The sequence below is a fragment of the Spinacia oleracea genome, chromosome 5, assembly GCF_020520425.1.
Source record: "Spinacia oleracea cultivar Varoflay chromosome 5, BTI_SOV_V1, whole genome shotgun sequence".
NCBI classification, from domain to species: Eukaryota; Viridiplantae; Streptophyta; class Magnoliopsida; order Caryophyllales; family Amaranthaceae; genus Spinacia; species Spinacia oleracea.
This window is the reverse complement of record NC_079491.1, coordinates 63,546,074-63,557,997: the sequence shown is the minus strand read 5'-3', so window position 1 is coordinate 63,557,997 and position 11,924 is coordinate 63,546,074. Positions and strand designations below refer to the sequence as shown.

At 34.1% G+C, this 11,924-nt stretch overlaps 1 protein-coding gene across 1 annotated transcript; it reads right to left on the bottom strand.

Annotated features, from left to right (window-relative positions):
• Positions 1-2,659: 2,659 nt before the first annotated feature.
• Positions 2,660-11,377, bottom strand: LOC130461565 (uncharacterized). Its single transcript, XM_056829712.1, has 2 exons — positions 10,774-11,377; positions 2,660-2,850 (listed from the first exon to the last, which is right to left on the bottom strand). The coding sequence occupies exons 1-2, from the start codon at positions 11,375-11,377 to the stop codon at positions 2,660-2,662; spliced, it is 795 nt and encodes a 264-aa protein (XP_056685690.1).
• Between the last annotated feature and the right edge of the window lie 547 nt (positions 11,378-11,924).

Here is an 11,924-nt window from a genome sequence, read left to right as displayed (position 1 = left end):
CATAACGAATCCAATTAGAATTTGAATATTTGAATTCCTAATTGAGTAATTTACGAATGAAAACATATTCCCATGTATACTTATTTCAGCAAAAATTTAGATCTAACCAACCAATCCAATAAATTTTCGAAAACGTTAAGTTTTCCTGAATTAGGGTTTATAATAAATTATGAGAAACCAAATAAATTTATTTACATCATAAAAATAATAAAAAATAGTAGTCATTAGAAATTTTTAAAGCTCCAATTATTCAAGCATTAATAATCCAAATTCATAAAAACCTACCATCTTAGTAGCGGAATTTGGGATTTTCGGGGTATGAATTTAAAATTATTTTTTAGAACGTCATTTCCACCCAAAATACACTAAGGAATAGACAAAATCCGACAAGTTACAAATGTGCAGTATTTCTACGAATTCATCCAATAATCAGAATTATGAACGAAAAAACCCAAAAGTAAAGCCATTAATTCCAGCCAAATTAATTCATGAAAATCAATATTAATTTCTTTAAAACATGAAGCTCGTGATAACACTGTTCGGATTTAATGTTAATCTAATTAACAAAGCGGAAACAATCACCAATCCAAAATCACATGTAAAAGCATGAATTAAACGTGACATACATCTGTAGCGTGTACTCCCAATATACTCACGAAAACGATTAAGAAATCCATGTGTAGCTACTCTACAACAGTTCACCGGCATGTTCGGATATGCCTTGATTCCGTTAGCTTAGAACTTTCTCAAGGTTTGCGGCTATGGAATAATTCTCTCTTGGAGGCACATACACTTAAAATTAGGGTTACAAGTGTGTTGTGTGTCGTATGGAAAACAAATTAGGGTTACATGAAAAACACTTGGGCAAAGCAAGTGAATCGACCAACCAAGGCACAAGGCCTTTGGCGGGCCAACACACAAACAACCCGCGCGCCAACGCTGGGCCTTGGGTCGCGCCCAAGCTTGCTGTTGTGCGATGTTGTTGATGTTGTTATGCTTGGCCCCCGCGCGCGTGCCACAAGAAGTACATGGGTCTACTTCTTTCTTGTGGTCTAGCGCCTTGTTGTGAGGCCTAGCGCGCTGCTGTCCCGTGGGCCTTGCGCGCTTGCGCTCGACTTGTGGGCTGGCAGCGATGCTCTTCATATAAACGCCTATGGCCATGAGGTCAATAGTAATCGTATAGATTTTGGCAATCTTATATCATATGATACTATTATTCATGCGGCCCGGCCCACAATATACGCGACTGATATACGATTACGATCCAACGTTTTATAGTACATTAATGTTTTCCGAATTAAATTTCTGATTAGTCATTAAATGAATTTCCAACTCTTTTAATCCGGAGATTCGTTATATATTCCATTGGTGTGACCTTGTAGGTTCATTGAAGAGTAAGCTATGAGCCTAAATAAGGATTAGAACTCACTGATCTGGAGCATTAACTGTTCCGTTCACTTGATCTTACTAAATTAATTATTTTAGCATTTAATCTGAACCTTGGTTTTAGACCAATACACCATGGGTGAAGTACTAATTTCCTTCAACATGTTCTCTAAAACAATTTGAAAATTAATTATCATAATTGGTCTAAACAATCTCAAACAAGCTGTTAAATATTTTGTTTTATCACATAAAGTAAGAATATAACAAAAGGATCGGAATTTTACAAAACAACAAGGTAATACCATTCAAAATTAGAGAGCATCTTACCATTACCAAGGATGTAATGATGGGAAATATCATAGTCCTTGTCATAAAAATAACATAATTTCCTTTAAGATGCACTATAGTCGGTTGAATTAGAGAAACTTTCAGCTATATTTGGTCAACTGACTCTTCATTATCTCTAAGATTGAATCCTGTGTTACCCATTGTTGCGTTAACATTATCCTCAAAATAATGGGAGCAAAAGTTTGAGATCTCTTAAGTTAAGTAGGCATTACAAAGAGAGGCTTCAACTCGAGCATTGTTTCCCACCTTTTTCTTCAGATGGTTTAAAAACCTAAGAGAATGAATTTTTTTTTAATGCAAGGGAGGGTAAAAATCCGTACAAGAAAGCAAGAAATTATACTACAAAACGTGGAAAAGCAACTCCTACAATATCGTCATGAAGAAGATTCGTAATTTGACACGATGGACCATCAAAATAGACAATCCGATCCACTTCAACAACACCTATATTAGCTAGAGTATCTGCTACTGTATTTCCTTCACGAAAAAAAGAATGAAATTTGTTACTACGTGTTCAAATTTTACTAGTGAGATTCATTAAAAACAAATGATATGATAATTTTATATTTCAAAAGGATTCATCCACCTATATTGAATCGGCCCACCAATGTACGTTTGCTTCATAAGACAAATGGATAAGAAGATGCTACATAGAGTTGAAGAAGCTTGGTGGAAATATTCTCTCCAACTTACAAAGAATTTCATAAATACTTTTTTCTAATTGAATCATGTCTTCTACTTTTAATGAAGATGAACAAATATCCCAGAAAAATTGACTCAACTCAATAAAATCATTCCACACATTCAGGTGCAACGAGTCTTTCAAATCAATTTTAAGTAACCTTTTCATAAGCACATGAAAATCATGCATGGTTATTCATGCCAAAAAGTTTATAATATTTTGGATCTATACATCTACTCAAAATCAGATGCATATCCTTCGGGGAATTTTAACCCTTGCAACTATTAACAAAACCTTTCTCTTCTCTTTAGACAAGACGTATGAAACACTTGGCATATTAGTCTCATCATTGGCATCATCTGGAACTTCCCATTTTCGCCGCTTACAAAACTTCTTCAAATATTTCCTTGCTTTCATGTTGTCTTTTGTCTTTCCTTTCACATTCATTACGGTATGGAACACATTATCAAGCACGTTATTTTCAATGTGCATGAAATGCATAAAGATTGTGGCGAATCAAAAGCTTGCTCAAATATGGTAGTTGCCAAAAAATACTCTACTTCGTCCAATTATGAGGAAGTTCATAGCCTTTAAGATACTTTAACGTATCAGAATGTGTGCATTCACCTGATTTGGGAATTTTTTAAACACGATCTCATACTTGTTCACCAATCAATCTTGGTGGAGCTGGAGAATGTTCCGCTTTTTTTTTGTCAAACCACTTTTATTTCGCCGGAAAGGATGGTCTTCTGCTAGGAATTGGCAAAGGCAATCAAAGCAAGCTTGCTTCTTACCATTTGAGGGAGTAAAATCCTGTGTATTCTCCATGCAATATGGGCATGCTAACTTACCAATGGTGATAGCATTCCATAAGTAGGAAAGTCGCTAATATTCTAATGTAATATAACTATAATCTGAAAATTTTGCTCTTTAGATACATCATAAGTTGGCACCCCTAACTCCCATAACATCTTCAACTCATCAATGAAAGGTTTTAAAAAGACATCTAGATTTCCTTCAGGACTCTTTGGGCCTGGAATAATCAAACTTATGAATGTGAATGGTTTTTTCATGCATAACCCCGATGGAAAATTATAAGGGGTTAGCATTACCGACCAACTTGAATATTGATGCCCTGACTTTCCAAAAGGAGAAAACATGTTAGTACAAAGGCTAAGTCGAATGTTTCGTGTTTCTTCACCAAAAGTTGGAAAAGATTCATCAAAGTGTTTCCATGCATCTCCATCACTAGGATGAGACATCACACCTTCTCATATGTTCAGCCATAGGCTTTGTTACATATTACCTTTGTAGCCTTGCAGCAATGGGTTGTAAATCAACACTTTTCTCAGACTTTTTTTGTCTTTTGATCTTGAAGTCTTGTATCAATTTGCTTTACAAATAAGACATTAATTAAGATCTTTATACTCCTTCCAACATAAAATACATACATTAGGACATACATCACTAGTAGAAAAAACCCCTATTGCAGCCCCCTTGTTTCAGCGAACATGTATTAATACGCTTCAACAACCAATCGGTCAATACGGGTCAAACCCTTTAAACGGTTGTTGCAGCGTACAAATTAATTGCCCCGTGTAAAAATGTTTCACTAGTAGAAAACCCTTATTGCAGAGGGCTTTTAGACCCCTGTTACAACGTACATCGTATGCTGCAACTGGGGGGCCTGCAACAAGAGGGTACAATGTTCGTTGCGAAAAGTACTTTTTTACAGCATACATATACATGTACGCTGCAACAAGTGTCAAAAATTTCGCCATAATCTTGACTTGTTGCAGCGTACAAATTCGTGTACGCTGTAAAAAAACCCCACCTGTTGCAGGGTACATCTATTTGTACGCTGCAACAAGTCTGGAATTTTGCCAAATTTTACACCCTTGTTGCAGCGTACACATATGTATGTAAGTTGTAAAAAAGCACTTTTGGCGGGAAAATTTTAATCTTATTTAGGATTACCTAGAGAGCCTTGCACCAAATATAGAAACCTGTCAAAACAATAATAATATCGCAACCTGTATCACAATTATAAAAACAATAACTGGTGTTTTGTATAATATATATCCCAAAACAAAGTGCATGTAGTACATTTAAATATATGTACGTTCCAATTTCAACGTACGCATACATTTTAATATAAAATATTGTTCTATAACATCTAAGCCAACTCGATCAAACGCTCTCAGGCCAATAATAAATACTTGCTGGTAAAAAACTTAGCCCATTGCTCACGAACCACATCAATTTCCACACTAGCATAAGGCGCATTCTTCGTAGTATAGACCTTCAAAAACAAAAATTTGATGGGAGCATTAGATTAAATGTCATTTTAGTCGAAATATGAACTATAACGACCCAATGAGCCTTAATTGTGCATAAAAAGATTGGAATGAGTATTGAAAACTTTAAAACTAAGCATATTAATCATGTAATGAGTTTGAAATAAGTCATTAGGTTCTTTAGTTCAAAGTTGGGAACGAAAATGTCATTTTAGTCTAAATATGACCTATAACGACCCAATTAGCCTTAAATGTGCGTAAATAGATTGGAAGGAGTCTTGGAAACTTAAAAATAACCATATTAATCATGTAAAGGGTTTAAAATGAGTCTTTAGGTTCTTTAGTTCAAGGTTAGGAGCGAAAATGTCTCATTTTAGCCTAAATATGACCTATAACGACCAAACAAGTATCAAATGTGCATAATAGATCGGATTGAGTCTTGAAAAGTTAAAAATAATCATATGAATAATGTAATAAGTTTGAAATTAGTTTTTAAGTTCGTTAGATCAAAGTTGGGAGTGAAAATGTCATTTTAGCCTAAATATGACCTATAACGGCCAAAGAAGTCTCGAATGTGCATAAATAGATTGGAATAAGTCTTGGAAAGTTAAAACTAATCATATAAAACATTTAATATGTTTAAAATGAGTCCTTAGGTTCTTTATTTCAAATTTGGGAGCAAAAAAGCCTCATTTTAGCCTAAATATGACCTATAACGACCAAACAAGCCTTAAACACTAGTACAAAAAAGCTCAAGTGCGGGCTCATTTTAAGGCCTCAAGTGCGGGCTTTTGCATGTGCAGCACATGGAGTGCCCGCACTTGATGTTTCTCAAGTGCTGCCAAAATATTGGCAGCACTTGATGTTTCAAGTGCTGCCAATTTAGAAAATGAGCCCGCACTTGACAAATTTGGTGCTGCCAATTTCGAAAAATAAGCCCGCACTTGAGAAATTTGGTGCTGCCAATTTTGTGAATGAGCCCGCACTTGACAAATTTGGTGCTGCCAATTTTGAAAATGAGCCCGCACTTGACATAGAAATGGACAGCACAAACATAAAAATGAGCCGCACTTGACTTAAAAATGAGCAGCACTTGATCTAGAAATTTATCATATGACCGATTTTCCTGCTACGTATATTATAAATTGGACCACGCCATTAGTTTACCTCCATACATAACATGAAAAAGATCCAATTATATAGATAATTAAATTGAATAGTATGTAATTGTAAATCTAAAAGTCGATTACATCACAATCATATGAAAAACTAGCATCCATAATCTAAGATTCACGACAAGAAAATATCAAAGACAATCACTGGTAATAAAGTTTGCCAACTTTTCTCGAACTTCATTTATCTCCTCATTGGCCAAGGGCTGCTCGCTCGGATTGTTGAATACCTTAAGAAGATCAACATAAAAAATATATACTTTAGTTATATTATAAACATTGTATCGTATAATAGAGTAAGACTTTTTCGCTCAAAACAATGAAATAATGAACCGTGTAATAACAAAAATATCTTATTTCGCTCATAACTTTCTACTAATGAACTTAAATAAGTATTTTAAACCCTTTACATTTTTACCAAACTTAGTTTTATGTTTCCAATACTCATTCTTACCTAATTCAGTCAAGTTATGCACATTTAAGACTCGTTTGATTATTATAGGCCACATTTTGACTAAAATGGCTTATTTCGGTTCCGGCTTTCAACCAATGAACCTAAATAAGTATTTTAAACCCTTTAAATGTCTAATATACTTAGTTTTATGTTTCAAATACTCATTCTCACCTACTTTAGTCAAGTTATTTACATTTAATGCTCGCTTGATCATTATAGGTAACATTTTGACTAAAATGGATTATTTCGATCCCGACTTTCAACTAATGAACTTAAATGAACATTTTAAACCTTTTACATGTTTAGTATACTTGTTTTAATGTCTTAAACACGCATCTCGCCTACTTTGGTCAAGTTATGTACATTTAATGCTCGTTTGATCATTATAGGTCACATTTTAACTAAAATAACTTATTTAGGTGCCGACTTTCAACTAATGAACCCAAATGAGTATTTTAAACCGTCCACATGTTTAATACATTTAACTTTATGTTTCAAAGACTCATTATCACCCACTTTGGTCAAGTTATGCATAATTAAGGCTTGTTTGATCGTTATAGGTCATATTTAGACTAAAATAGCTTATTTCGGTCCCAACTTTCAACCAACGAACCTAAATGAGTATTTTAAACCCTTTAAATGTTTAATAGACTTAGTTTTATGTTTCAAATACTCATTCTCACCTACTTTAGTCAAGCTATTTACATTTAATGCTCTCTTGATCATTATAGGTAACATTTTGACTAAAATGGCTTATTTCGATCCCGACTTTTAACTAATGAACTTAAATGAACATTTTAAACCTTTTACATGTTTAGTATACTTTTTTTAATGTCTCAAATACACATCTCGCCTACTTTGGTCAAGTTATGTACATTTAATGCGCGTTTGATCATTATAGGTCACATTTTAACTAAAATAACTTATTTAGGTGCCAACTTTCAACTAATGAACCCAAATGAGTATTTTAAACCGTTCACATGTTTAATACATTTAACTTTATGTTTCAACGACTCATTATCACCCACTTTGGTCAAGTTATGCATAATTAAGGCTTGTTTCATCGTTATAGGTCACATTTGGACTAAAATAGCTTATTTCGGTCCCAACTTTCAACTAATGAACCTAATGAGTATTTTAAACCCTTTTATATGTTTAATAAACTTAGTTTTATGTTTCAAAGATTCATTATCTCCCACTTTGGTGAAGTTATTCACATTTAAGGCTCGTTAGTTCAATATACTTCATATTTTGACTAAAATGGTTAATTTCGCTACTAACTTTCAACCAATGAACTTAAATAAGTATTTTAAACCCTTTACATGTTTAGTACACTTAGTTTATGTTTCAAAGACTCATTATCACCTAATTTGGTAAAGTCATGCACATTTAAGGCTCGTTTGATCATTATAGGTCACATTTTGACTAAAATGACTTATTTCGGTCTCAACTTTCAACTAATGAACTTAAATAAGTATTTCAAACCATTTACATGTTTAATATACTCATGTTTATGTTTAAAAGATTTATTCGCACCTACTTTTCTCAAGGTATATACATTTAAGGCTCGTTTGATCATTATAGGTAACATTTTGACTTATTTCGCTCCTAACTTTCAACTAATGAACCTAAATAATTATTTTGTGTCATTTACATGTTTAATATATTTATTTTTATGCTTCTAAGACTCATTATCACCTACTTTGGTCAAGTTATGCACATTTAAGGCTTGTTTGATCATTATAGGTCACATTTTGACAAAAATGGCTTATTTTGCTCCCAACTTTCAATTAATGAATCGAAATAAGTATTTTAAACCCTTTACATGTTCATTGGACTTATATAATGTTTCTAAGACTCATTGTCACTTACTTTTGTCAAGTTATAAAGATTTAAGGCTAGTTTGTTCACGATAGGTCATATTTTTACCAAAAAGGCTTATTTCGCTCCAGACTTTCCACTAATGAAACTAAATAAGTATTTTAAACCATTTACATGTTTAATATACTTAGTTTTATGTTTGTAAGACTCTATCACACCTATGGTAGTCTAGTTATCTACATTTAGGGCTCATCCAATCATTATAGGTAATATTTTGTCTAAAATAGGTTATTGCGTTCCTAACTTTGAAAAAATGAACCTAAAACATTAACTTTTAAACCTATTCACTTTATATTCTTATTTTTATGATTGTAAGACGGAATCTCAACTACTTTGGTCTAGTTATGCATATTTAGGGCTCATTCGATCAATATAGGTCATATCTAGTCTAAAATAGGCTATTTCACTCATAAATTTGGAACGATGAATCTAAATAATGAACTTAAAACCTATTCATGTTTTATATTCTTATTTTTATGATATTACGACTCCATCTCACCTAGTTTGGTCTAGTTATGGACATTAAGGGTTCGTTCATCATTATAGCTCATATCTTGTATAACATGGGTTATTTTTCTCCAACCTTTGAAACAATGAACCTAAATACCTACACACATGTGCTAAAGGAATCAACCGGGGTGGTGGGGGGGGGGGGGTTGTTAAACAAGTGCTAAAGGAATCAATTGATGTTTAAACGTAGCATATTTTGACATATTGTGAACTAAAATAAAACAATTGCCTACTTAAAAAAAATAACACCTACAGTCCTTCAAACCAAACAAAATACAGCATACAAGCTAAACCAAAAAAAAAAACACCAGAAAGTCAACTGTGGTCAACTCTGACCACAAATGACTACCTGGTTGCACGAAGAAGCAAAACATAAGCAAAATGACAATGAAGTAAAATTAGCACAGCCGGGATTAGAAACTGATATAAGAACTAGTTTTCTAGCTCTTGTCCTACATTTGTGTAGGCTAACGAATATGTATGCAGGTATTTACTTCATTGATAGAGGCTATTTGGTTTTTTTGGGCACATACAAAGAAGGGAAGACGAGGCTCGAAACTAGATCATATATCAGAATACATCTGCACAAACAGCTATATTTCCCATTAATAACAAACCCCCATTATTATAAAATTCTAGTAACACAGGAAGACTCATTGACTGCACAAGAAAATATTCTTTTGCACTCATCTATTTGAACTCTTAAAATCCCGCATAGAAAAGATATAGGTTAAAGAAAAAGACAAAAGGAGCACTGGACACAAGGAGGGGGAGGGGGAGTTCCACATGGAAGTTATTCTGAGACCGTTAGAAAGTTAAAACTATTCATATTAAACATGTAGTAAGTATAAAATGAGTCCTTAGGTTCTTTAGTTCAAAGTTGGGAGCGAAAATGCTTCATTTTAGCCTTAATATGACCTATAACGACCCAATGAGCCTTAAATGTGAATAAATAGATTGGAATGAGTCTTACAAAGTTAAAACTATGCATATTAATCATGTAAAAGGTTTAAAATGAGTCTTTAGGTTCTTTAGTTCAAAGTTCGGAGCAAAAATGTCATTTGAGCCTAATATGGCCTATAACGACCTAATGAGCCTTAAATGTGCATAAATAGATTGGAATGAGTCTTGGAAACTTAAAACTAAGCACATTTATCATGTAATAAGTTTGAAATGAGTCCTTAGATTCTTTAGTTCAAGTTGGGGACGAAAATATCATTTTAGCCTAAATATGAGTTGTTTATAAATGAGTAACTAAAGACTAAGATAATGAAGTTTTGTGCTTTATTATTGTTTTTCATGAAGTTTCAGTTTATTTTTCATAGTTTGATGATGGTTTGGAGATATTGGCCTGACTCCATGTTGTATCGGTCCATATAAATTAAGGTTTATTGTAAAGTAAATCCTCTGAGGATTGATCATAATAGCAAGTAGTGTTTATTACTCCGTACTTTGTATCTATTAAGGACTAACAAGGAAAGTAGGAAACACTCCACTTGTTACCGTATATTAACCATGTTCTAGGACTTGATTTCAGCAAATATTATTGCATTAGTCTCTAACTTGCAGCATCCTCAAGTTCAAAATCTCCAAATTTTAATAACGTGGTTCATATAAACCGAAGGATATAACATGAAAACATGAAAACATTCAGAATTTGGGGACAAATATTAGCCGGACAAAGTACATATTTACAGCTTCTGAAGTTCTGATGTTTGAACTATGAACTGAAACAACTAGGTGATATTCATTTGTTTGCTGTATCTAGACAGCATGAAATTGTATATGTTACCCAAACTACAAGGTACACAACACACACTGATACAAAGCCAACTAAAACAAGTAGATAGGATCTTTCACAGCTCACCACACTACCAAGCCATAAGCTACTACTAAAGAATATATACATACCCTAAAACAAAACCGAACACTTAAATCAAATATATATTACTCACTGCATAACGAGTTCACAAGTTCAATCCCACCTGAAGTGCAGCCAAAGTAAGAATTATAAATATTAATTCGAAAAAAATGCGTAGATACCTTTGTTACAGCTTTTGAGTGCATTTGTCTCCTTATAAATCTCATATTCCATGGACTGGCTCCACGGGAAATTCAGCCAAGATCTCAAGGTACTGAGATCAGTCAAATCATAGGTTGGCAACTGTGCAGCACGGCTAACTTGGTCCATCAAATACCCCTGCACAAACTCCAAACGCACACAACAAACGTCACAGACTCGCCGTGGATCTGAAATACGGAATATTGGAGGCAATAGACTCCTCCCTTTTGAGAATTCGTTGCAGAACAATCCCCCACAAAAGCGACAGTGATGCTTGGAGCAAATGATAGGATGGAAACGTGCACTACAAAGCATGCAGGCTGATGCAGAACTGTCAGGAAGCCAACGTGGAGGCTCTGCCTCCAAAATTTCCTGCACATTCACTATAGTAGCCTCCGTAAGAGTTTGAGCCATTTCCTTCCAAGCTTGCTCCAGGAAGTTAGCTGATAACCAGGCGAGTTGTCGTTGATGAAAGTCCCCTGAAGGAATCGCCTTCACCTTCCCACCCGCCATAATCACCATCTTTGTAACCACATCCCACATTGTTAGCTCCTTATTTTCTCCAACAAAATGATTCCAATCCATATTTACAATAGCAGATTAGCAGGTGATCATGAAGTTAATATAGCATTACAGGAAGCTACAAAGTAAAATTACATGGCTATTCCAAGTACCTCACTGTGAATGGTTTCTGTAATGAAGAACCAGCAGCAGAAACCTACAACATTTAGAAAATTGAGATCTATATCCTCCACATGTTACAGCCCATAGCCCCATAGATGACGAATATGATGAGTACCTTTGGCCAAAGAATGGTAAGGGGCGAACTCTGATGTAAATTTTTTGTGCTGCACATAATCTCCTGCTCAAGAAGTAAATAGAAAACTGTCACTTGAAAGTTAAAATGGACTGCAAAATTAAAGTCAACTCATTATAAGATAAATAACACTAGGATATATCAGAATGATAGTAATACAAGTACATAAGATTCCAACACACAAGTAAACGAATTACGGCATGTCAAAATGGTGGACCTTGAAACGGGAAAGTTCACATTCCTTCAGATCTCTAGTGACTCCAGATATATATTTGGGAAGCCCATCATTATGTTTCTGAATATTCTGATAATTAA